This window comes from Melospiza georgiana, chromosome 32 (genome assembly GCF_028018845.1).
Source record: "Melospiza georgiana isolate bMelGeo1 chromosome 32, bMelGeo1.pri, whole genome shotgun sequence".
Classification (NCBI taxonomy): Eukaryota; Metazoa; Chordata; class Aves; order Passeriformes; family Passerellidae; genus Melospiza; species Melospiza georgiana.
Window position 1 is genome coordinate 497,074 of NC_080461.1, and position 27,251 is coordinate 524,324.

At 54.5% G+C, this 27,251-nt stretch overlaps 1 protein-coding gene across 1 annotated transcript; it reads right to left on the reverse strand.

Moving 5' to 3' along the window:
• On the reverse strand, positions 1-26,023 carry MAP2K7 (mitogen-activated protein kinase kinase 7). Its single transcript, XM_058042610.1, has 11 exons — positions 25,900-26,023; positions 14,290-14,425; positions 12,635-12,701; positions 11,131-11,244; positions 10,319-10,438; positions 9,645-9,752; positions 7,368-7,547; positions 4,603-4,683; positions 3,650-3,792; positions 2,212-2,257; positions 1-305 (listed from the first exon to the last, which is right to left on the reverse strand). The coding sequence occupies exons 1-11, from the start codon at positions 26,021-26,023 to the stop codon at positions 171-173; spliced, it is 1,254 nt and encodes a 417-aa protein (XP_057898593.1). The 3' UTR covers positions 1-170.
• Between the last annotated feature and the right edge of the window lie 1,228 nt (positions 26,024-27,251).

Sequence of the window (27,251 nt, forward strand, 5' to 3'; positions counted from 1 at the left end):
TCCCAGGGCTGTCCCCGGTGTCCCTGGTGCTCCCTGCCAGGCGTGGCGGCACCAGGCAGTGTCCCAGGGCTGTCCCTGTCCTCGGAGGTGTCCCGGCTGTCCCCGGTGTCCCAGGGGATGTCCCGGTGTCCCCGGTGTCCCCTGCCGGGCGTGGCGGCGCCGGGCGGGCGCTACCTGGTGAAGAAGGGCAGGTGGTGGCCCAGGCCACCCCCCGGGCGCGGGGACTCTGTCCGGGCCATCACGTCCTTGAACCAGGTGGCCACGTCCACCTCGAGCGTCTCGTAGCGCTTGATGAAGGTGTGCTCCTGTGGGGACAGCAGGGACATGGGGACATCGGGGACACCGGGGACATGGGGACACCAGGGACAGCAGGGACATGGGGACACCGGGGACAGCAGGGACAGCGGGGACATGGGGGACAGCGGGGACATGGGGACACCGGGGACAGCGGGGACATGGGGGACAGCAGGGACAGCGGGGACATGGGGGACAGCGGGGACATGGGGACACCGGGGACAGCGGGGACATGGGGGACAGCAGGGACAGCGGGGACATGGGGGACAGCAGGGACAGCGGGGACATGGGGGACAGCAGGGACACCAGGGACATGGGGACACCGGGGACACCAGGGACAGCAGGGACATGGGGACACCGGGGACACCAGGGACAGCAGGGACATGGGGACATGGGGGACAGCAGGGGACATTGGGAACATTAGGGACATGGGGGACAGCAGGGGACACAGGGATGTCAGGGATAGCAGAGGACATCAGGACACTGGGGACATTGGGGACAGCAGGACCGTGGGGGACATAGGGACAGCAGGGATGACATCAGGAGACATCAGGGACATGGGGGACAGCAGGGATGTGGGGACATTGGGGACAGCAGGGGACATTGGGGACATGGGGACATCAGGAGACAGTGGGGACAGCAGGGACATTTGGGACATGGGGACATTGGGGACAGCAGAGATATAGGGACATAGGGCATAGCAGAGGACATCAGGGACAGTGGGGACACAGGGGACAGCAGGGGACACTGGGGACACCAGGGGACATTGGGAACATTAGGGACATGGGGACATTGGGGACAGCAGGGATGACATCAGGAGACATCAGGGACACGGGGGACAGCAGGGATGTGGGGACATCAGGGATAGCAGGGACAGTGGGGGACATTGGGGACAGCAGGATGTGGGGACATTGGGGACAGCAGGGACATGAGGACACTGAGGATATGAGCACAAGGGGACCACGCTGGACATGGAGGACAAAGCTTGGGGACACGGGGACAGAGCACCGAGGGTGAGGGCTTGGGGACAGAGTGGGGACAGGGACACGGATGTGGCCTTGGGGACACGGGGACACAGGCACAGGGGACAGACACAGGGACACAGCTGCAGACACACAGGGGAGGTGACAGGGACTTGGGGACCCCCAGGGACGGTGACATCGTGCAAATGCCCCACAGGTGACACACAGGGCCCTTGGGGACACAGGGGACGGGGGACAGGTGCGATAAGGGACAGGTATGATAAGGGACAGGTGTGACAGGGGACAGGGGAAGAGACAGATGTGATGGGACAGGTGACAGGTGTGGCAGGTGAGGCACTGACAATGCCAGGTAACAGCTGTGACAGGTGTGACACTGACAGGTGGGACAGGTGACAGTGACAGACTGCAGGTGTGACAGTGACAACCGACAGGTAACAGGTGCGACAGTGACAGGTGTGACAGGTGATGGTGAGAGTGACAGATGACAAGTGTGACAGTAACAAGCAAAGAGGCAACAAGTGTGACAATGACAGGTGTGACAATGCCAGGTGACAGTGACAGGTGCCAGGTGTGACAATGACAAGTGACAGTGACAGGTGTGACAATGACAGTGACAGGTGACAATGACAGGTGTGACAATGACAGGTACCAGGTGTGACAATGACAATGACAGGTGACAGGTGTGACAATGACAGTGCCAGGTGACAATGACAGGTGTGACAATGACAGGTGTGACAGTGCCAGGTGCGACAGTGCCAGGTGACAATGACAGGTGCGACAATGACAGGTGTGACAGTGCCAGGTGACAATGACAGGTGTGACAGTGCCAGGTGACAATGACAGGTGTGACAGTGACGGGTGACAGGTGTGACAATGACAGGTGTGACAATGACAGGTGTGACAGTGCCAGGTGACAATGACAGGTGCCACTCACCAGTAACTTGTTGTACTTTGGTCTCTTCCTGTGGTCCTTGGTGAGGCTGGGGGAGGGGACGGGGGGTGAGCGCCTTTGGGGACCCTTGGGACACGTCCCCATGTCCCCCCATGTCCCCCTGTCCCCAGTGTCCCCCACCTGTCCCAGACGAAGGCCTGGAGCCCCCCAGAGGAGTGGGGGTGGCACCCTGGGGACTCCTGGGGCTCTGTCCCTCCCATGTTCCCCGTGTCCCCATGTCCAACCCACGTCCCCATGTCCCCCATGTGTCCCCATGTCCCGCCATGTCCCCGTGTCCCCAACAGTCACGGACAAACACCTGGAAGTCCCCAGAGCATCTTGGGGACCCTCCTTGTCCCCAGTGTGTCCCCATGTCTCTATGTGTCCCCTGTGTGTCCCCTTGTCCCCCATGTCCTCTGTGTGTCCCCACATGTCCCCATGGTATCCCCCATATCCCCATGTCCCTCATGTCTCCAGGTCACCTGTGTCCCTCATGTCCCTTGTGTCCCCACATCCCACGTCCCCATGTCCCTCTGTGCCCCCCATGTCTCTGCATCCCCCCCATGTCCTCTGTGTGTCCCCCCCCGTCCCCCATGTCGCCATGTCGCTGTCCCCAGTGTGTCCCCTTGTCCCATGTCCCCCCCATGTCCTCTGTGTGTCCCCTGTGTGTCCCCATGTCCCTCATGTCCCCCATGCCCCATGTCCCCTGTGTGTCCCCCGTCCCCCATGTCGCCACGTCCCTGTGTCCCCTGTGTGTCCCCTTGTCCCGTGTCCCCTGTGTGTCCCCTTGTCCCCCATGTCCCCACGTCCCCCCCATGTCCTCCGTGTCCCCATGTTCCCTGTGTCCTCCTGTGTCCCCCACTTCCACATGTCCTGTGTGCCGTGTGTGTCCCCATGTTCCCTGTGTGTCCCCACGTGTCCCCCATGACCCCAGTGTGTCCCCATGTCCCTGTGTGTCCCCATGTCCCCACATCCCCCCCATGTCCTCTGTGTCCCCTGTGTGTCCCCCTCATGTCCCCAGTGTCCCTCATGTCTCAATGTCCCCCATGTCCTCTGTGTGTTCCCATGTCCCCACTGTCCCACATGTCACCCATGTCCCCCATGTCCCCATGTCCTCCCTGTCCCCTGTATCCCCATGGTATCCCCCATGTCCTCATGTCCCTGTGTGTCCCCATGTCCTGTGTCCCCACCCTGTCCCCCTATGCCCCCCACGTCTCTGTGTCCCCCCATGTCCGCCTGTTCCCCATGACCCTGTATGTCCCCCATGTCCTGTGTCCCCCCCATGTCCCCATGTCCCTGTGTGTCCCCTGTGTCCTGTGTCTCCCCCATGTCCCTGTATGTCCCCCATGTCCCGTGTCCCCACCACATCCCTGTGTATCCCCACGTCCCTGTGTGTCCCCATGTCCACCCCTGTCCCCCCCGCTGTCCCTGCTGTCCCCACCAGTCTCGGACGAAGGCCTGGAAGTCCCCGGAGAATCCCATGGCCGGGGGCAGCAGGGGGGGATCCTCCTGCAGCACCTTGGTCAGCACCTCGAAATCCGTCTTGCAGTTCTGGTACGGGAACTGCCCCGTGGCCAGCTCCACCTGGGGACAGGTGGGACAGGTGTGACACAGGTGTGACACAGGTGTAACACAGGTGTGACACACACAGGGACAGCAGTGCTGGTACGGGAACTGCCCCGTGGCCAGCTCCACCTGCGGGGGGACAGGTGTGACACAGGTGTGACACAGGTGTGACGCAGTGCTGGTACGGGAACTGCCCCGTGGCCAGCTCCACTTGGGGACAGGTGTGACAGGTGTCACACACACACACACATACACACACACACACACACACACACACACACACACACACACACGTGTGACAGCTGTGCCAAGGACAGGTGCCAGGTGTGACACACACACAGGTGTCACAGGTATGACAGGTGTGCCAGGGACAGGTGCCAGGTGTGACACACACCCAGGTGTCACAGGTATGACAGGTGTGCCAGGAACAGGTGACACATGTGGCACTGCAGGACTGAGGTGGCACTGTGGGGACACACTGGGGACCCAGAGGTGGTCGGGGCCAGCCTGGGGACACTGAGGGGGTCAGGGACACTTTGGGGACAGCTGGGTGATGTTTAGGGACTCTGGGTGGCATTTGGGGACACTTTAGGGACCCTGGGTGACACTAGGGACACTCTAGGGGCCCTGAGTGACATTGGGGGATGCTGGGGACACTCCGGGTGATGTCTGGGGCGCTTTAGGGACCCTGTGTGACACTGGGGACACCCCAGTGAAACTCTGGTGACCCTTTGGGGCCAGCACTCACCAGGGAGATGCCGAGGGACGCTGGGTGACCCTGTGTGACCCTGGGGACACTGTGGGGACACGGTGGGGACAGTGACTCACCAGGGAGATGCCGAGGCTCCAGACGTCGGCGCGGATGTCGTAGTCGGGCTTGGTGGGGTCGGGGGGGTCGATGCGCTCGGGCTGGGGGAGGGGCAGCGTTGGGGGCACGAGGGGAGGGGCAGGGCCCCAGAACCCCAAAACCCCAAACATGGGAGCCCCCAAAGACCCAAAACTGGGAACCCCAAAACCCCAAACATGGGAGCCCCCAAAGACCCAAAACTGGGAACCCCAAAACCCCAAACATGGGAGCCTCCAAAGACCCAAAACTGGGAACCCCAAAACCCCAAACATGGGAATCCCCAAAGACCCAAAACCCCAAACTCAAACATGGGAACTCCCAAAGATCCAAAACTGGGAACCCAAAACCCCAAACATGGGAGCCCCCAAAGACCCAAAACTGGGAACCCCAAAACCCCAAACATGGGAATCCCCAAAGACCCAAAACTGGGAACCCCAAAACCCCAAACATGGGAATCCCCAAAGACCCAAAACCCCAAACCCAAACATGGGAACTCCCAAAGATCCAAAACTGGGAACCCCAAAACCCCAAACATGGGAATCCCCAAAGACCCAAAACCCCAACCCCAAACATGGGAACTCCCAAAGACCCAAAACTGGGAACCCCAAAACCCCAAACATGGGAATCCCCAAAGACCCAAAACTGGGAACCCCAAAACCCCAAACATGGGAATCCCCAAAGACCCAAAACTGGGAACCCCAAAACCCCAAACATGGGAATCCCCAAAGACCCAAAACCCCAAACCCAAACATGGGAACTCCCAAAGATCCAAAACTGGGAACCCCAAAACCCCAAACATGGGAGCCCCCAAAGACCCAAAACCCCAGACCCAAACATGGGAACTCCCAAAGATCCAAAACTGGGAACCCCTGAAACCTCAAACCCCAAACTTGGGAACCCCCAAACCTGGAAACCTGCAAACCCCAAACCTGAGGAACCCCAAAAACACCCAGAACCCCAAACCTGGGAACCCCTGAGACCCCAAACCCCAAACCTGGGAACCCCAAACACCCAGAACCCCAAACCCCAAATCTGGGAACCCCCAAACCTGAGGAAGCCCCAAACCCCCAGAACCCCAAACCTGGGAACCTCTGAGACCCCAAACCCCAAACCTGGGAACCCCCAAACACCCAGTGCCCCAAACCTGGGAACCCCAAACCCAAGAACACAGAACCTCAATCCTGGGAACCCCCAAACACCCAGAACCCCAAACCCCAAATCTGGGAACTCCCAAACCCGGGGAAGCCCCAAACCCCCAGAACCCCAAACCTGGGAACCTGCAACCTCCCAACCTGGGGAACCCCTAAACACTGAGAACCCCAAACCTGGGAACTCCCAAAGACCCAAACCTGGCAACACCAAAACCCCAAACACGGGAACCCCCAAGCACCCAGAACCCCAGACCTGGGGGGATCCCCAAATCCCAAACCCAAGGGGATCCCCAACACCCCCAAACCCGAGGGGATCCCCAACACCCCCAAACCTGAGCCGGGGTGCAGCCCCCACAATCCTGGGGACCCAACACCCCCTGATCCCCCCCAGAGGCCACTCTGGGGATGGGGCACGTCCTCAGTGTCCCCAATGTCCCCAACATTCCCCCAATGTCCCCAATGTTCCCAATGTCCCCAACATTCCCCCAATGTCCCCAGTGTCCCCAACATTCCCCCAATGTCCCCAGTGTCCCCAATGTCCCCAACATTCCCCCAATGTCCCCAGTGCTCCTAATGTCCCCTCAGTGTCCCCAGTGCTGCCCCACAATGTCCCCATGTCTCCCACATCCCCAATGTCTCCGTTGTCTCCAGTGTCCCCATGCCCCCTATCTGCCCCACGTGCCCAATGTCCCAAAGGATGTCCCAGGGGATGTCCCCAATGTCCCCGTGTCCCCTCACCGCCATGTAGGCCGCACATCTCGCACTCTGAGGGCTGTCCCCTATGTCCCAGGGGATGTCCCCAATGTCCCAGAGGATGTCCCCAATGTCCCAGGGGATGTCCCCATGTCCCCTCACTGCCATGTAGGCCTCACAGCCCACACTCTGGGCCATGTCCCCATGTCCCAGGGGATGTCCCCAGTGTCCCTAACCTTGTCCCCGTGTCCAGTCACCACCATGTAGGCCGCACAGCCCGCGCTCCAGGGGCTGTCCCTACGTCCCCGAGGACGTAGTGTCCCCAAGGATGTCCCCAGTGTCCCCGAGGATGTCCCCAGTGCCCCCTCACAGCCATGTAGGCCGCGCAGCCCGCGCTCTGGGGGCTGTCCCCGTGTCCCCAATGTCCCAAAGGATGTCCCAGGGTTGTCCCCGTGTCCGCAATGTCCCCTCACCGCCATGTAGGCCGCGCAGCCCGTGCTCTGGGGGCTGTCCCCGTGTCCCCAATGTCCCCTCACCGCCATGTAGGCCGCACAGCCCGCGCTCCAGGGGCTGTCCCTATGTCCCCAGTGTCCCCGAGGATGTCCCCAGTGTCCCCTCACAGCCATGTAGGCCGCGCAGCCCGCGCTCTGGGGGCTGTCCCCGTGTCCCCAATGTCCCAAAGGATGTCTCAGGGTTGTCCCCATGTCCCCTCACCGCCATGTAGGCTGCGCAGCCCGCGCTCTGAGGGATGTCCCCAATGTCCCTAACCCTGTCCCCATGTCCCCAATGTCCCCTCACCGCCATGTAGGCCGCGCAGCCCGCGCTTTGGGGGATGTCCCTATGTCCCCAATGTCCCAAAGGATGTCCCAGGGGCTGTCCCCATGTCCCCAATGTCCCCTCACCGCCATGTAGGCCGCACAGCCCGCGCTCCGGGTCTTGGCCTTGGAGTCCACCAGGCGGCCACTGATGCCGAAGTCGCAGAGTTTGATCTGGCCCCGCTCGTCCAGCAGGATGTTGGAGGGTTTGACATCCCTGTGGATCACACCATGCTTCTCCTTCAGGTACAGCAGCGCCTTCACGATCTGCAGGAACAGTGTCACCTCTGTGTCACCTCTGTGTCACCCTGTGTCACCCTGTGTCACCTCTGTGCCACCGTCACCCTGCCCGTCCCCAATGTCCCCTGTGGATCACGCCGTGCTTCTCCTTCAGGTACAGCAGCGCCTTCACCATCTGCAGGGACAGTGTCACCTCTGTGTCACCTCTGTGTCACCCTGTGTCACCTCTGTGCCACCGTCACCCTGCCCAGAACACCCTGACTGTCCCCAATGTCCCCCGTGGATCACCCCGTGCTTCTCCTTCAGGTACAGCAGCGCCTTCACCATCTGTGGGACAGGGATTGTCCCCAGTGTCACCTCTGTGTCATCTCTATGCCACCTCTGTGCCAGCGTCGCTCTGCTGTCACTGTCACCTCTGTGCCACCATCACACTGCTCACTGTCACTGTCACCCTGCCCACTGGGGATGAGGGTGCTGAATCCTGGGGACGCCCTGCCTGCCCCCAATGTCCCCAGTGTCCCTCACCATCACCACCATCTTGCCCAGCATGCCAGGACCCCTCTGCCTGTCCCCAGTGTCCCCAACGTCCCAACTGTCCCCAGTGCCACTCACTGTCACTGTCACCCTCCCCAGAACCCCAGAGCCACCCTGTGTGTCCTCCATGTCCCCAGTGCTCCCAGTATCCCCAAGGCTCCACATGTCCCCAGTGTCCTTGGTTTCCCAATGTCCCCAGTGTCCCCATTGTCCCAAATCTCACCAATGTCCCCAATGCTCCAGGTGTCCCCAGTGTCCCCCTGTCCCCAGTGTCTCTAATCCCCCCCGATGACCCCAATGTCCCCAGTGTCCCTGCTGTCACTCACTGCCACTGTCATCTTGCCCAGAACCCCAGAGCCACCCTGTGTGTCCCCCCTGTCCTCAGTGTCCCCAATCTCCCCAGATGTCCCTGCTGTACCCCACTGTCCCCCTCAATGTCCCCAGTGTCACTCACTGCCACCGTCATCTTGCCCAGAGCCACCCTGCATGTTCCCAGTGTCCCCACATCCCCAGTGTCACTCACTGCCACCGTCATCTTGCCCAGAGCCACCCTGCATGTTCCCAGTGTCCCCATGTCCCCTCAATGTCCCCAGTGTCACTTACTGCTGCTGTCATCTTGCCCGGAGCCACCCTGCATGTTCCCAGTGTCCCCATGTCCCCAGTGTCACTCACTGCCACTGTCATCTTTTTAGAGCCACCCTGCATGTTCCCAGTGTCCCCACGTCCCCTCTGTCCCCCTCAATGTCCCCAGTGTCACTCACTGCCACTGTCATCTTGCCCAGAGCCACCCTGCATGTTCCCAGTGTCCCCACGTCCCCTCTGTCCCCCTCAATGTCCCCAGCGTCACTCACTGCCGCTGTCATCTTGCCCGGAGCCACCCTGCATGTTCCCAGTGTCCCCATGTCCCCTCAATGTCCCCAGTGTCACTTACTGCCGCTGTCATCTTGCCCGGAGCCACCCTGCATGTTCCCAGTGTCCCCATGTCCCCAGTGTCACTCACTGCCACCGTCATCTTGCCCAGAGCCACCCTGCATGTTCCCAGTGTCCCTGCTGTCCCCCTCTGTCCCCCTCAATGTCCCCAGTGTCACTCACTGCCACCGTCATCTTGCCCAGAGCCACCCTGCATGTTCCCAGTGTCCCTGCTGTCCCCTTCTGTCCCCCTCAATGTCCCCAGTGTCACTCACTGCCACTGTCACCTTGCCCAGAGCCACCCTGCATGTTCCCAGTGTCCCCACGTCCCCAGTGTCCCCAGTGTCACTCACTGCCACCGTCATCTTGCCCAGAGCCACCCTGCATGTTCCCAGTGTCCCCATGTCCCCTCAATGTCCCCAGTGTCACTTACTGCTGCTGTCATCTTGCCCGGAGCCACCCTGCATGTTCCCAGAGTCCCCACGTCCCCTCTGTCCCCCAGTGTCACTCACTGCCACTGTCATCTTGCCCAGAGCCACCCTGCATGTTCCCAGTGTCCCCATGTCCCCTCAATGTCCCCAGTGTCACTCACTGCCACCGTCATCTTGCCCGGAGCCACCCCGCATGTTCCCAGTGTCCCCACATCCCCTCTGTCCCCTCAATGTCCCCAGTGTCACTCACTGCCACCGTCATCTTGCCCAGGATGCGCTCGGGGATGGGGCCCTGGATTCTCTTCTTGAGTTTCTCGGCGCAGGTGCCCATGAGCTCCATGGCGATGAACACGTCGGTCTGGGGGAGCGGAAACGGGAATGGGGGGGACTGGGAGGGCACTGGGGGGGACTGGGGGGGACTGGGAGCACTGGGAGGGCACTGGGAGTGAACTGGGGGCACCGGGAGGGACTGGGGGGCACTGGGTGTGCTGGGAGCACTGGGAGGCACTGGGTGCACTGGGAGGGCACTGGGGGGGCACTGGGAGTGAACTGGGGGCACCGGGAGGGCACTGGGGGGGACTGGGAGCAGTGGGAGGGCACTGGGAGTGAACTGGGGGCACTGGGTGTGCTGGGAGCATTGAGTGTACTGGGAGGGACTGGGCGTACTGGGGGGCACTCCAGACCCCCCCAGCCCTCCAGGTGCCCCCAGGTGATCACGGTGGTGATGAAGGTGCCGAAGCACTGCACGATGTAGGGGACGCACGGGATGCAGGGGTACCCACGGGCCCCAGGTGTGCCCAGGTGTGCCCAGGTGTGTTCACGTTGGTGATGAAGGTGCCGAAGCACTGCACGATGTAGGGGACGCACGGGATGCAGGGGTACCCACGGGCCCCAGGTGTGCCCAGGTGCCCCAGGTGTGCTCACGTTGGTGATGAAGGTGCCGAAGCACTGCACGATGTAGGGGCAGTCGTGGCTCTTGAGCACCACGTCCAGGTCCATCAGGATGCGCTTGTTCTCCTCACGGTTCCCCGAGCGCCGCATTTGCTGCAGGGGGGACGGGGGGACAGGGGTCACCAGGGGCCACAGGTGTCCCCCAGGTGTCCCCACAGTGTCCCTAGGTGTCCCAGGTGTGTCCCCAGCTGTCCCCCAAGTGTCCCCAGGTGTCCCAGTTGTGTCCCAAGTCTCCCCCAGGTGTGTCCCAGGTGTCCCCCACATATTCCAGGTGTCCCAGATGTCCCCAGGTGTCCCTCAGCTGTCCCAGGTGTCCCCGCAGTGTCCCCAGGTGTGTCCCAGATGTGTCCCAGATCTCCCCCAGCTGTCCCCAGGTGTCCCCCAGCTGTCCCCAGGCGTCCCCAGGTGTTCCCTAGGTGTCCCCAGGTATGTCCCCAGGTGTCCCTGCGGTGTCCCAGAGGGGTCCCAGGTGTCACGGGGGGTCACAGGTATCACTGAGGGGGGTCCCAGGTGTCCCCCAGGCATCCCCATAGTGTCCCAGGTATCCCCAGGTCTCCCAGGTGTCCCCCACAGTGTCCTGAGGTGTCCCAGGTGTCCTCCAGGTGTCCTCGCAGTGTCCCAGGCGCGTCTCAGGTGTCCCCATGCTGTCCCAGGTGTGTCCCCAGGTGTCCCTGCAGTGTCCCAGGTGTCCCCCAGGTATCCCAGGTGTCCCCCAGGTGTCCCCCAGGTGTCCCTGCAGTGTCCCAGGTGTTCCCCAGGTGTCCCCCAGGTGTCCCCATGCACACCTTGACGGCGATGACGTGCCCAGTCTTGCGGAATCGCATCTTCCACACCTGCCCGCAGGTGCCGCTGCCGATCTCGCCCAGGTTCTCCAGGTCATTGATCTCAGCCTGGTACCGCTGGGGGGGGGCAGGGGGGGTTAGGGGGCACCTGGGACAGCCCCAACCTCACCTGGGGCCCACGGACAGGTGAACCCCCCTCAAACCTCACCTGGGGCCCACGGACAGGTGAACCCCCCTCAAACCTCACCTGGGGCCCACGGACAGGTGAACCCCCCTCAAACCTCACCTGGGGCCCACGGACAGGTAACTCCTCCAATGGACAGGAAACCCCCCTCAATCCTCACCTGTGCCCCCCAGAGCCAGGTAACCCCTCCCACAGCCAGGTAACCCCTCCCACAGCCAGGTAACCCCTCCCACAGCCAGGTAACCCCTCCATCCTCACCTGTGCCCCCCAAAGTCAGGGAACCTCCTCCCATCTTTATCTGGGCCCCTAGAGCCAGGTAACCCTGCCAGTCCTCAGCTGTGCCCCCTCACGGCCAGGTAACCCTTCCACAGCCAGGTCACCCCTTGCATGGACAGGTAAACCCCCTGCACCCTCACCTGGGGCCCCACAGCCACGCAGCCCCTCCCACCAGCCAGGTAATCCCCCGTCAAACCTCACCTGGGCTCCCATGGCCAGGTAACCCCCCTGACCCTCACCTGGGCCCCCATGGCCAGGTAACCCCCCCTGACCCTCACCTGGGGCCCACGGACAGGTAACCCCCCCTGACCCTCACCTGGGCTCCCATGGCCAGGTAACCCCCCCTGACCCTCACCTGGGCCCCCATGGCCAGGTAACCCCCCTGACCCTCACCTGGGCTCCCATGGCCAGGTAACCCCCCTTGACCCTCACCTGGGCCCCCATGGACAGGTAGCCCTTCCCCCATGGCCAGGTAAACCCCCCCATCCTCACCTGTGTCGCCCAGAGCCAGAGCCAGGTAACCCCTCCCATGGCCAGGTAACCCCTCCCATGGCCAGGTAACCCCCCTCAATCCACACCTGCGTCCCCCAGAGCAAGGTAACCACTCCCACCCTCACCTGTGCGCCCCATGGCCAGGGAACCCCCCAAAGTCAGGTAACGGCCCCTCGCCATCCTCACCTGGGCCCCTCACCACGCCCACCTGTCCCCCCCATACTCACCTGTCCCCCCCTCAGCCTCACCTGTCCCCCCACATCCAGGTACCCCCTGACTCACCTGTCCCCAATGGACAGGTAACCCCCTCACTCTCACCTGTCCCCCAATAGTCAGGTACCCCCTGACTCACCTGTCCCCCCCATGCTCACCTGTTCCCCCCTCACTCTCACCCGTCCCCCCACATCCAGGTACCCCCTGACTCACCTGTCCCCCCTCACTCTCACCTGTTCCCCCCTCATTCTCACCTGGCCCCCACATCCAGGTACCCCCATGCTCACCTGTCCCCCCATGCTCACCTGTCCCCCCATGCTCACCTGTCCCCCCCATGCTCACCTGTCCCCCCACGGTCAGGTACCCCGTCTGTTTCATGATCTCCTGCAGCTTCTGGTCGATCTCAATGCTATGGAGGCAACGGGAGAGTTCAGCCAATCAGCTCAGGGCACAGGGAGAGCCCGGCCAATCAGCTGAGGGTAACGGGAGAGCTCAGCCAATCACCACAGGGCACTTGGAAAGCCTAGCCAATCAGGTCAGGGCATGGGGAGAGCCTGGCCAATCAGCACACACGGAATCACAGCTCTGGCCAATCGCAGGACAGGAAACCCCGCCTGCCAAGCCAATCAGCACCCAGTGGGCTCTCACACTCCTGGCCAATGGGCACACAGCTCTCCTGCCCACCAGGCCAATCAGCAACTGGGATCCTCTGAACCACCAACCAATCAGCAACTGCAAACCCTGCTCCAGCCAATCACTGCTCAAAATCACTCTGAAGCTCTGGCCAATGAGAACATGCCACTCCCCAGGCTCTGGCCAATCAGGGCCTACACGCCCTCAGAGCAGCAGCCAATCAGCACCACAGGCTCCTGAACGTCCAACCAATCACTACGCGAATCCTCCTGCCCAGCCAATCAGAACACACGGCCCCTTGGATCTCTGGCCAATCAGAGCGCAGGATCTCCCTGGAATGTCTGGCCAATCACCACCTGCAGACTCCTGCCCACCCAGCAAATCAGCACAAGCCTCCTGCTCGGCCAATCAGCTCACGTTATCACCCTAGAATTCTATCCAATAAGAGCATGGAAAACTCCCTGATCTCTGGCCAATCATGGCACAGGATCTCTCAGAATCTCTGGCCAATCAGAGCACAGGATCCCCCAAAGCCTCTGGGCAATGAGGACACGTGACAAACTCCTTGCCAATCAGAGTACATGATCCTCTGTCGGCCAATCAGAGCACAGGATCTCTCCAGAACTCTGGCCAATCAGAGCACAGGATCTCCACAGACCTCTAGCCAATCAGGATGCGTGACCCTCCTCTGGCAAATGTGAGCCTGCTGGCCAATCAGGGCACAGGATTCCCCTGGACTTCTGTTCAATCAAGCTTTGGTTCTGCTGGACTACTGGCCAATCAGAACAGGGGACCTCCACTAACCTCTGACCAATCACAACACAGGACCTCCCTACACCTCTGGCCAATCAGAGCACAGGACCTCTCCCAATCTCTGACCAATCAGAGCATAGGATCTCCTAGTGCCTCTGGCCAATCAGCACTCAGGCTCTCCCCAATGGGCCAATCAGCACCCAGGCTCTGGCCAGTCAGCACCCAGGCTCTGGCCAATCAGCCAATCAGCTTCCAGGCACTTCTCCATTGCCCAATCAGCTTCCAGGCTCTCCCAAATCAGCCAATCAGCTTCCAGGCTCTCCCCCACTGGCCAATCAGGATCCAGATTCTCCCCAACCAGCCAATCAGCTTCCAGGCTCTCCCCAATCACCACCCAGGCTCTCCCCCATTGGCCAATCAGCACCCAAGGGGCGAATCAGAATCCAGGCTCTCCCCAAGCTCCCCAATCAGCCAATCAGCACCCAAGGTCTCCCAAATCAGCCAATCAGCTTCCAGTCTCTCCCCCATCAGCTTCCAGGCTCTCCTCAACCAGCCAATCAGCTCCCAGGCTGTCCCCGTCAGCCAATGAGGGCCCGGGGGCGTGTCCTCACCTCTCGAGGCTGCGTGGCACCAGGAACGGGGGCGGGGGCAGCCCCAGCATCTGCCGGGGCCGGGGGGGGGGCGCGGGCTGGGGGCTCTCGGGGGGACCCCCCCGGCCCCCCTCGCTCACCAGGGGCAGCTGCAGGGCTGGGGGGGAGAGCAGAGAGTCAGGGACCCCAAAATGGGGGGAGAAACCCAAAAATGGGGGGAGAAACCTGAAAATGGGGGGAGAAACCAAAAATGGGGGGAGAAACCCAAAATGTGGAGAGAACCCCAAAATGGGGAGAGAACCCAAAAATGGGGGGAGAAACCCAGAAACGGGGAGAGAATCCTAAAAATGGGGGGAGAAACCAAAAATGGGGGGAGAAACCCAAAAACGGGGAGAGAAACCTGAAAATGGGGGGAGAAACCTAAAACAGGGGGGAAAACCCAAACCCCAAAACGGGGAGAGAACCCAAAAATGGGGAGAGAACCCAAAACTGGGGGGAGAAACCCAAAACAGGGGGAAGAAACCCCAAAACGGGGAGAGAATCCTAAAAATAGGGAGAGAAACCAAAAATGGGGGGAGAAACCCAAAAATGGGGGGAGAAACCCAAAACAGGAGGAAGAAACCCCAAAACGGGGAGAGAATCCTAAAAATGGGGAGAGAAACCAAAAATGGGGGGAGAAACCCAAAAATGGGGGGAGAAACCCAAAACAGGGGGGAAAACCCAAACCCCAAAACGGGGAGAGAACCCAAAAATGGGGGGAGAAACCCAAAATGGGGAGAGAACCCCAAAAATCAGGGGAGAAACCCCAGAAATGAGGAGAGAATCCTAAAAATGGGGAGAGAAACCAAAAATGGGGGGAGAAACCCCAAAAAATGGGGGGAGAATCCCAAAAATAGGGAAAGAAACCCAAAAAACAGGGAGGGAACAACAGAAATGGGGGGAGAAACCCAAAAATGGTGAAACCTCAGAAACGGGGAGAGAAGCCCCAAAAATGGGAAGACAATCCTAAAATATGGACAGAGAACCCCAAAAACGGGGAGGGAACACCAGAAATGGGGGGAGAACCCAAAAATGGGCAGGGGATGCAAAAAAATGGGGAAAGAACCCCAAAAATGTGGAGAAGTCCAGAAATGGGGGGAGAACCCAAAAAATGGGGAGAGAAACCTGAAAATGGGGAGAGACAGAACCCCAAAACGGGGCACAGAACCCCAAAAATTGAGAGTCAAAAAAAAAAGGGGGAAAAACTTCAAAAATGGGGAGAGAGAGCCCCAAAACAGAGAATCCAAACAAAGGGGAAATATTATCAAAAATGGAGAGGGAACACCATAAATGGAGAAACCAAAAGAGGGAAGAGAATCCAAACATGGACAAAAACCTCAAAAATGGAAAACTCAAAAAAGGAACAGACACCTAAAAAACCTCCAAACAGAACCCCAAAAACGGAGAACCCTAAAAATGGGGAGAGAACTCCAAAGATGGGGAGACACAGAACCCCAAAATTCAGAGAGAAAACTCTAAAAATGCAGGGGAGGACCCAATAATAGGGAGAAAAATCCAAACGTGGGGAGAGAACCCCAAAAATGGGGAGAGAACTCCATAAATATGGGGAGACACAGCAGGGACCCCAAAATCCATGTGAGTGGAAAGAGAATGTGCTCAGGAACCCCAAAACTGGAATGGGGCAGACAAAAAAAAAATCAGGAACCCCAAAACTTGGAAGAAAAAACATCAGGACCCCAAAATAGGGGGAGAAAATTGTCAAACCCCAAAAACTGGAGAGGGGGAAAGGTCGGAACCCCAAAAACTGGGGGGGCACAGAGAGCCCCAAATTTTCCCCTTTTTCTCCTCTTTTTGCAGTTTCCTGCCCCATTTCCCAAGCTCTTGCCCCATTTTCCCCTCCCAGCCCCATTTTCCCACAATCCCCCCCAATTTTTCCTCATTTCCCCCATTCCTGCCCCATTTTCCTTCATTTTTTCCTTTCATTTTTTTCCCATTTTCCCCAATTTTCCCCATTCTTGCCTCATTTTTCCCATTCCCATCCCATCTCCCTCTTCCCACCATTTCCCCGTTCCCAGCTCCCCCTCCTGCCCCATTTCTCCCAATTCCCATTTTTCCCCATTTCCCCTCAATTTCCTCCCCATTTTCCTCCATTCCCCCATTTTTACCCATTCTCATCTTTTTTCTCTCCATTTTCCTCCATTTCCACCAAATTTTCCCCAAAGTTTTCCCCAATTTTCTCACCCATTCTTCTCAATATTTCCCCATTTCCCCTCACTTCTCCCAATTTTCCTTTTCCCCATTTTACCCCATTTCCCCCAATTTTCCCCCCATTTTCCCCTCCTTTCCCCATTCTCCCCCATTTCCCCATTTTTTTTCCCAATTTCCTCCCTACTTTTTCCAAATTCCCCCGTCTTTCCCCATTTCCTTCTGATTTCCCCACATTTTCCCCCAGTTTTTACCATTTTCCCCCTATTTCCCCATATTTCCCCCCAGTTTTTCCCAATTTCCTCCCCATTTCCCACATTTCCCCCATTTCTGTCTTTTCCCCATTCCCACATTTTCCCCCAATTTTCCTCCATTTTTTTCCAGAATTTTTCCATATTTTCCCCCTTGTTTTTCTTCCCATTTTTTCATATTTTTTCCGCATTTTCTCCCATTTCCCCCAATTTTCCACCCACTTTCTCCCATTTCTCTGACTTTTCTGCAATTTTTGCCTCATGTCCCCATTTTACCCCATTGCCCCCATTGTTCCCCATTTTCCCCAATTTTTGCAAATTTTTCTGATTTCCCCCATTTTTCCCCCCATTCCTCCCTCATTTTTCCTGATTTTCCCCATTTTCCCCCCAATTTTCCCATCTTCCCCCCATTTTTTCCATTTCCCCCAGAGTTTTTCATTTTTTCCCCATTTTCTCCCCCATTTTTTGCAATTTCCCCCTGATTCCCCCTGGTTTTCTCCCAATTTCCCCCCAGTTTTTCCAAATTTTCCCCCATTTTCTCTCAAATTCTTCCCATTTTCCCATTTCCTCCCCAATTTTCGCCCATTCCCCCCCCCCCATTTTTCCTGGTTTTCCCATTTCCCCCCCAATTTCCTCCCAGTTTTTCCCAATTTCCCCCCAATTTCTCCCCCATTTTCCCAATTTCCCCCAATTTTCCTGTTTCCCCCCCAGTTTTTCCAAATTTTTCCCCATTTGCTCCCCAATTTTTCCCGTCCCCCCCCGATTTCCCCCAATTTTCCCATTTCCCCCCCATTTTCCCATTTTCCACCCATTTTCCCATTTCTCCTCAATTTTCTCAATCTCCTCCCCAATTTTCCCCCATTTCCCCCCCATTTTCTCCCGGTTTTCCCCCCATTTTTCCCATTTCTCCCCCAATTTCCCCCAATTTTTCCCAATTTCCTCCCAGTTTTTCCCAATTTCCCCCCCATTTTCCCAATTTCCCCCAATTTCCCTGTTTCCCCCCCAACTTTCCCCCAGTTTTTCCAAATTTTTCCCCATTTGCTCCCCAATTTTTCCCATTTCCTCCCCATTTTCTCCTCAATTTTCTCCATTTCCTCCCCAATTTTCCCCCATTTCCACCCCCCCAATTTTTCCTTATTTTCCCATTTCCCCCCCACTTGATCCCATTTTTCCCAATTTCCCCCCAATTCCCTCTGCCTTTCCCCCCATTCCCCCCCATTCTTCCCCCAAATTTCCTTCCCATTTCCCCCCAATTTTTCCCCATTTTTCCAAATTTTTCTCCATTTTCTCCCCATTTTTTCCCATTTTCCCCCATTTCCACGCAATTTTCCCGTTTTCTCTCCATTTTCCCCAATCCCCTCACCCCAGTTTTCTTGTTCCCCCCCAATTCCCCCACATTTTTCCCATTTCCCCCCACCTCCCCCTGGTTTTCCCCCCTTGTTTCCCCCAAATTCCCCCTGATTTTCCACCCCTTTTTCCCATTTCCCCCCGTTTTACCCCACTTTTCTCCCAATTTCTCCCCATTTTCCCCCATTTCCTTCCAATTTCCCCCATTTTCCTCCCAGGTTTTCCAGTTTTTTCCCCCACTTCTCCCTGGTTTCCCCCCCATTTTCCCCATTTCCCCCCCAATTCCCAATGGTTTTCCCCTAATTTCCCCCCATTTCCCCATTTTTTTCCCCCATTTTTCCTGGTTTTCCCCATTTCCCCCAATTTCCCCCCATTTTCCCTTTTTCTCCCCCCCCCGCCCCAATTTTCCATCATTTCCCTCCAAGTTTTTCTACATTTTTCTCAGTTTCTCCCCAATTTTTCCCATTTCCACCCCCATTTTTCCCATTTCCCCCATTCCCTGGTTTTTCCCCCATTTTCCCCCCAATTTTCCCATTCCCCCCCCCTCAATTTTCCATATTTCTCCCCATTTTCCCCGTTCCCCCCCATTTCCGCAATGGTCCGTTCCGGCCGCATGCTGCAGGGGCCGGGGGGGTCACTCCATGCCACAGCCGGGGGGGGGAGGGGACACAGGGGGACATTCCGGGCGGGGAGGGGTTAAATGGGGGGAGAGGTCAAGATGCTGCAAGGGGGAAACTGAGGCACAAGGGGGGGTGAAATGGGGAGGGGTCCCCATTTTGGGAAGGGGTAAAGCTGCCACAAAGGGGAAACTGAGGCACGGGGGGAGGGGTTAAAAGGGGAGGGGTTAAATGGGGGGAGGGGCCAAGATGCATCAAAGGGGAAACTGAGGCAGAGGGGGAGGGGCTGGGTGGGGGAGGGGCCAAGATGCTGCAAAAGGGAAACTGAGGCACGGGAGGGAAGGGGTTAAATGGGGAGGGGTTAAAAGGGGGGAGGGGCCAAGATGCTGCAAAGGGGAAACTGAGGCACGGGGGGAGGGGTTAAAAGGGGAGGGGTTCAATGGGGGAGGGGCCAATATGCTCCAAAAGGGAAACTGAGGCACAGGGGGAGGGGTTAAAAGGGGAGGGGCCAAGATGCTGCAAAGGGGAAACTGAGGCACGGGGGGAGGGGTTAAAAGGGGAGGGGTTCAAAGGGGGAGGGGCCAATATGCTCCAAAAGGGAAACTGAGGCACGGGGGGAGGGGTTAAAAGGGGGAGGGGCCAAGATGCTGCAAAGGGAAACTGAGGCACGGGGGGAGGGGTTAAAAGGGGAGGGGTTAAAAGGGGGAGGGGCCAAGATGCTGCAAAGGGAAACTGAGGCACGGGGGGAGGGGTTAAAAGGGGAGGGGTTCAATGGGGGAGGGGCCAATATGCTCCAAAAGGGAAACTGAGGCACAGGGGGAGGGGTTAAAAGGGGAGGGGCCAAGATGCTCCAAAGGGGAAACTGAGGCACGGGGGGAGGGGTTAAAAGGGGGGAGGGGTTAAAAGGGGGAGGGGCCAAGATGCTGCAAAGGGAAACTGAGGCACGGGGGGAGGGGTTAAAAGGGGAGGGGTTAAATGGGGGGAGGGGCCAAGATGCTCCAAAGGGAAACTGAGGCACGGGGGAGGGCCTGGGTGGGGGAGGGGCGGTACCTGCTCGCTGGGACGGAGCGGGGGCGGGGCTAAGGGTGATGACGATGACTGGAGATGGGGGAGGGGCAGCGGGGGGAAAATAATAAAGAAATAATCAAAAAATAATAATAAAGTAATTAAAAAAAAAAAGAAATCAAAAACAAAACAGAAGAAAAAAAGAGAAAAAATTAAAAAGGGAGGGATTGGGGTGGGGGAATTAAACTGGGGCAGGAATGAATGAAATTGGGGGAAATAAATAAAATTTGGGGCAAAAATTAATTTAAATTGGGGGAAATGAATAAAATTTGGGGCAAAATTAATTTAAATTGGGGGAAAATAAAGTTAAATTGGAGAGGGAAATTAATTTAAATTGAAAAGCAAGGAATTCATTTAAATTGGGGAAATAAATTTGGAGCAGAAATTAATTTAAATTGGGGGAAATAAATAAAATTTGGGGCAAAAATTAATTTAAATTGGGGGAAATAAAGTTAAATTGGAGGGGAAAATTAATTTTAATTGGGGGAATAAATTTAAATTGGGTGGTAAAAAATGGATTTAAATTGGGGGAAATAAATAAAATTTGGGGCAAAATTAATTTAAATTGGTGGAAATAAATAAAATTTGGGGCAAAAATTAATTTAAATTGGGGGAAAATAAAGTTAAATTGGACGAGGAAATTAATTTTAATTGGGGGAATTAATTTAAATTGAAAGGCAGGAATTCATTGAAATTGGGGAAATAAATTTGGAGCAGAAATGAAGTTAAATTGGGGGAAATTAATTTAAATTGGGTGGTAATAATAGATTTAAATTGAGGGAAATAAATAAAATTTGGGGCAAAAATTAATTTAAATTGGGGGAAAATGAAGTTAGATTGGAGGGGAAATGAATTTTAATTGGAGGAATTAATTTAAATTGAAAAGCAGGAATTCATTGAAATTGGGGAAATAAATTGGGGCAGAAATGAATTTAAATTGGGGAAAATGAAGATAAATTGGATGGGAAAATAAATTTAAATTGAGGGAATTCATTTCAATTGGGCAGAATAAATTATTTTAAATTAGGGGGAATAAATTTGGGGCAGAAACGGATTTAAGTTGGGGAGATAATTTAAATTTGGGGGCAAAAATGAATTTAAATTGGGAGAATGAAGTTAAATTGGGGAGGAGAAATGAATTTAAAATAGAAATAAAATTGAGAGGGAGGAATTAATTTAAATTAGGGGAAATAAATTGGGGGCAGAAATTAATTTAAATTGGGGAAATAAATAAAATTTGGGGCAAAATTGAATTTAAATTGGGGGAAAATAAAGTTAAATTGGAGGGGGAAATTAATATTAATTGGGGGGAATTAATTTAAATTGAAAAGCAGGAATTCATTTAAATTGGGGAAATAAATTTGGAGCAGAAATGAAGTTAAATTGGGGGAAATTAATTTAAATTGGGTGGCAATAATGGATTTAAATTGGGGGAAAAAAATAAAATTTGGGGCAAGAACGAATTTAAATTGGGGGGGAAAATGAAGTTAAATTGTGGGGGAAAATTAATTTAAATTGGGGAAATCATTTAAATTGGGGAGCAAAAATGAATTTAAATTAGGGGAAATAAATTGGGGCAGAAATGAATTTAAATTGGGGAAATTAATTTAAATAAATGAATTAAAATTGGGGGGAATAAACTTAAAATGGGGCAGAAATAAAGTTAAAATGGGGAGAAGAAATTAATTTAAATTGGGGGAAATAAATAAAATTTGGGGTAAAAATTAATTTAAATTGGGAGAAAATAAAGTTAAATTGGAGAGGGAAATGAATTTTAATTGGGGGAAATTAATTTAAATTGGGGAAATCATTTAAATTGGGGAGAAAAAATGAATTTTAATTAGGGGAAATAAATTGGGGCAGAAATGAATTTAAATGGGGGACATGAAGTTAAGTTGGAGAGCAAAAATTAATTTAAAATGGGGAAAATGAACTTAAATTAAGGGGCAGAAATTAAATTAAATTGGGGGCAGAAATGAAGATAAATTGGAGGAATTAATTTATATTAGAGAGCAGAAATTCATTTAAATCGGGGGAAATAAATTGGGGGCAGGAATTCATTGAAATGGGAGGAAATTCAGTTAAATTGGAGGAGAAAAATAATTGAAATTAGGGGAATTAATTTAAATTGGGGAAATTAATTTAAATTGGAGAGAAGAAAATGCAAATTGGGGATATAAATTGGGGCAGAAATGAATTTAAATTGAGGGAAATGAAGTTAAATTGGATGGGAAAATAAATTTAAATTGGGGGAATTAAGTTAAATTGTAGAGCAGAAATTAATTTAAATTGGAGAAAATAAATTAATTTAAATTGGGGGAATAAATTGGGGGCAGAAATGGATTTCAATTGGGGAAATTAATTTAAATAAATGAATTAAAATTGGGGGGAATAAACTTTAAATGGGGCAGAAATAAAGTTAAATTGGGGGGAAGAAATTAATTTAAATTGGGGGAAATAAAATTTGGGGCAAAAACTAATTTAAATTGGGGGAAAATAAAGTTAAATTGGAGAGGGAAATTAATTTTAATTGGGGGAAATTAATTTAAATTGGGAGAAAAAAACTTAAATTGAAACTTAAGCAAACATTAATTTAAATTGGGGGGAAATTAAATTAAATGGGGGCAGAACAATTTGAATTGAGGGCAGAAATAGAAATGGATTTAAATTGGAATAAAATTAATTTAAATAAATTTTAAAATGGATTTAAATTGGGAAAATTTATTAAATTGGGAGAATTCATTAAATTGGGGGGATGAGCTTTAATTGAAATGAAATTAAATTGGGGGGGAATTCATTAAATTGGGGGATGAGCTTTAATTGAAATGAAATTAAATTGGAAAAATTTATTAAATTGGGAGAATTCATTAAATTGGGGGATGAGCTTTAACTGAAATTAAATTAAATTGGGGGGAATTTATTAAATTGGGGGAATTCATTAAATTGGGGGGAATTTATTAAATTGGGGGAATTCATTAAATTGGGGGATGAGCTTTAACTGAAATTAAATTAAATTGGGGGAAAATGAAATTGAGCTGAAGTTGGAGGAACAGGAATGAAAATGAACTTCAATTGGGGAAGACAGAAATATAAATGAAATTTAAATGGAATTAAAATGAAATTTAAATGAAATTTAAATGGAATTAAAATGAAATTTAAATGAAATTTAAATGAAATTTAAATGGAATTAAATTGGGAAGGCGACAGAGATGAAACTGCGGGGGCAGGAGCGAAACTGAGAGGGAAAATCAATTTGGGGGTGAGGAAATGGATTCAAATTGGGGAAAATCAAATTAAACTGGGGAAAATAATCAAATTAAATTTGGGTAAAAACCAAATTAAATTGGGGAAAATAATCAAATGAAATTGGGGAGTTCAGGGGCAGAATTTGGGGAGACAAATTTAAATTTTGGGATCAAAATGAGCTGAAATTTGGAAAGGGGGAGGGGAAAGGGAATGGGGGGGGGCTGCTGCCCCCAGCCTGGGAAATACCAAAAAATTCTCAAAAATTCCCCAAAAAATCCCAAAAATTCCCCAAAAAATTCCCAAAAATTCCCCAAAATCTGCAGGGAATGGTCCTGGGAGGTCCAGGGATCCTCGAGGTGACAACGGGGGGAAACCCCAAAAATCCCATTCCAAACATCCCCCACAGAGAACCCCCAAAAAACCCCCAAAAAACCCCCAAAATCCTTCCCAACCCCCTAAACCAGCCAGGACTGCCCCAAAATGTCCCGAAACTGGTCCCAAACTGCCCCCAAATACCCCAAAACTGCCCCAAACATCCCAAAAATATCCCTAAACTGCCCCAAAATGTCCCAAATAGCCCAAAACTGCCCCCAAATATCCCTAAATTGCCTCCAAATACACCAAAACTGCCCCAAAATGGCCCCAAACTGCCCCAAAATGGCCCCAAAATGCCCCAAAATGCCCCAAGTGCCCCTAAGGTGGCTCAAAATGCCCCTAAATTGCCCCAAACATCCCAAAATGTCCCAAAACTGCCTTAAATTGCCCCAGAATGGCCCCAAAGATCCCCAAACATCCCAAAACAGCCCTGAAATGGCCCAAAACTGCCCCAAAATGTCCCTAAACTGTCCTTGAAGTGCCCCAAATGTCCCCAAACTGCCCCAAAATGCCACAAATACCCCAAAACTGCCCAAAAATATCCCTAAATTGCCCCCAAATACACCAAAACTGCCCCAAAATGTCCCAGATACCCCAAAACTGTCCCAAAATGTCCCTAAACTGTCCCTCAAGTGCCCCAAACATCCCCAAATGTCCCTAAACTGCCCCAAAATGTCCCTAAAGTGCCCCAAACATCTCAAAGTGGCCCCAAAATGACCCCAAACTGCCCCAAGATGTCCTTAAACTGCACCCAAATACCCCCAAACTGGCCCAAAACTGCCCCAAAATGTCCCTGAACCGTCCTAAAACAGCCCCAAACGGCCCCAAATACCCCAAACCTGCCCCAAAATGTCCCAAACGTCCCAAACTTTCCCTGACCTGCCCTAAAATGGTCCCAAACTGCCCCAAAATGAGCCCAAAACTGCCCCAAATGCCCCTAAGGTGGCCCAAAATGTCCCTAAATTGCCCCAAACATCCCAAAATGTCCCAAAACTGCCTTAAATTGCCCCAAAATGTCCCTAAAGTGCCCCAAACATCCCAAAACAGCCCTGAAATGGCCCAAATACCCCAAAACTGCCCCAAAATGTCCCTAAAGTGCCCTAAAAGGACCCCAAACATCCCAAAATGGCCCCAAAATGTCCCTAAACAGCCCCAGAACTGCCCCAAATCCCCCGAAACTGCCCCCAAATGTCCCTAAAGGGCCCTAAACTGTCCCTGAAGTGGCCCCAGAGATCCCAAAATGTCCCTGAAATGGCCCAAAATGTCCCAAATACCCCAAAACTGCCCCATAATGTCCCTAAACTGCCCCAAAATGTCCCAAAACTGCCCCAAAATGGCCCTAAAGTGCCCCCAAATACCCCAAAACTGCCCTAAAATGGCCCCAAAACTGCCCCAAAATCCCCCAAAACTGCCCCAAAATATCCCCAAACCTGCCCCAAACACCCCAAATCTACCCCAAAACCCCAGAACTACCCCCAAAATGCTCTTAAACTGCCCCAAACACCCCAAAGCTGCCCCTGAGGAGCCAGAACTGCCCCAAAATGTCCCAGACCTGCCCCAAACACCCCAAATTTGCCCCCAAACCTCCAAAGTTGCCCCAAACACCCCAAATCTACCCCAAAACCCCAGAACTACCCCAAAATGCTCCCAAACACCCCAAAATTGTCCCTGGGGAGCCAGAACTGCCCCAAAATGTCCCAAACCTGCCCCAAACACCTCAAATCTACCCCAAAATCCCCAAACTACCCCAAAATGCTCCTAAACTGCCTCAAACACCCCAAAACTGCCCCAAAACGTCCCCAAACCTGCCCCAAACACTCCAAACCTGCCCCAAACAGCCCAAATTTACCCCAAGCACCCCAAATTTACCCCAAGCACCCCAAAATGTCCCAAACCTGCCTCAACCACCCCAAAACTGCCCCAGTACCCCAGAACTACCCCAAAATGTCCCAAACTGCCCCAAACATCCCAAATTCGCCCCAAAGCTGCCCCGGATACCCCAAAAATGTCCCAAACTTGCCCCAAACATCCCAAATTTGTCCCAAACCTGCCCGGACACCCCAAAAATGTCCCAAACTTGCCCCAAACATCCCAAATTTGTCCCAAACCTGCCCGGACACCCCAAAAATGTCCCAAACTGCCCCAAACATCCCAAATTTGTCCCAAACCTGTCCCGGACACCCCAAAAATGTCCCAAACTGCCCCAAACATCCCAAATTTGTCCCAAACACCCCACACCTGCCCCAGACTCCCCAGAATGTCCCAGACTTGCCCCAAACACCCCAAATCTACCCCAAAACCCCAGAACTGTCCCAAAATGCTCCCAAACCACCCCCAAATGCCCCGAACTCCCCAAATTTACCCCAAGCACCCCAAAGCTGCCCCGGCCCCCCCATCCCCGCTCCCCTCCCCCCCCCCCCCAGCCCCGCTCTCCCCTCACGGCCCCGCTCCCCCTCCCCCCCCCAGCGCGGCCTCCGCCCCGCCCCCCCCGCGCCGCTCCCGCCGCCCCCCCCGGCCCCGCTCACTGGGGCGGGCGCGGGCGGGGCCGATGTCGAGGTTGAGGTCGATTCTCCGCCGCGCCTCGCGGTTCTCCTGCTTCAGCTTCGCCTCCAGCCGCGACAGCTTCTGCTCCAGCGAGGACGCCGCCATCTTCCCCCCCCCGCGTGGCGCATGCGCGGGGCCGCGGGGGGGCGGGGCTTGGAGCCACCGCCGTACGGAGGGAGGGAGCAGAGGGCGCCGCCATCTTCCCGCTGGGATGGGTAATGCGCATGCGCAAAGCGCCGTGTTGTGAATTCTGGGTCACACCGGTTGCCGTAGGGAGAAAACGCGGGGTGGGCGCCTCCATATTCGCCCCTGTGAGCGTTATTGCGCATGCGTGGAGTGACGGGAGGTCGTTATGTGCCTCAGCAGCTGCTGTAGATGAGGGAGAGCTGAAGGGAGGACAAGGAGGGGTTTGGGTTCCTTTGGCCGCTGTGGAAACGCGGGATGAGGGGCTGGAGCGAGGGCACGGCGGCTTTTTCGCCACTCTGGCCGCCGTACGGAAATAGGGAACACGGATGCCGCCTTCACCGGGGAACTACTATCGCGCATGCGCACAGCAGATGAAGTTTGGGCCTCTCCCGCCGCCGTAGAGAGGCGGCATACGGACTTTGTTTGGCTCCTTTGGAGGGGCGCAATCCCATATAAACGTTTATGGGGCCTCCCGGGCATGTGGGAGGAGCTGGGGCCTGTTTGGGGGTCCTGTGGGTCGGAAGAGCCGTGGGGAGCCCGAGGATGTTTCAGAGCGGCCCGAAGCACATTGGGAGCATTGGGCCATTTGTGGCTTTGGCGGCGTCTGAGGCAGTTTAAGCTGGTTGTGCAGCAGTTACTGCTCCTTAGCGAAGCCTGAGGCTGTTCTGGGGCTGTTTGAGGGCATTTTAGGGGAGCTGAGGCCGCTCGGGGCAGCTTAGGGGAGCTGAAGGTTTTCTGGGAATGTTAGAGGGCATTTTAGGGTATCTGGACCTGTTCTGGGGCTGTTTGGGGCAGTTTAGGGGAGCGGAGGCCGTATTTGCGGCTTGTTTATGGAGCGCGGCTTTTGGGCCCTGCCGGCCGCCGTAGGGGACGGGTTATCTCCAGCTGCTGGAGAGCGCATGCGCAGATGAGGGCGCTATGGAGTACAGGTGCGGTCCCAGAGCGCCCCCTGGCGGGCGGGAGGACCCGCGCATGCGCAGTACCCTCCCCTCACTGGGGGTTCCCGAGACCCCCAACTGCCCCCCCCCCCTTCCCCTTTTGGGGGGGCTCAAAGGCGGGAGCACCCTCCGAAATAGGGGTACCCCCCCCAAAAGCCCCAAACCCCGAGATTTTGTGTTGATTTTATTTCATTTTTCCGTTTTTATTT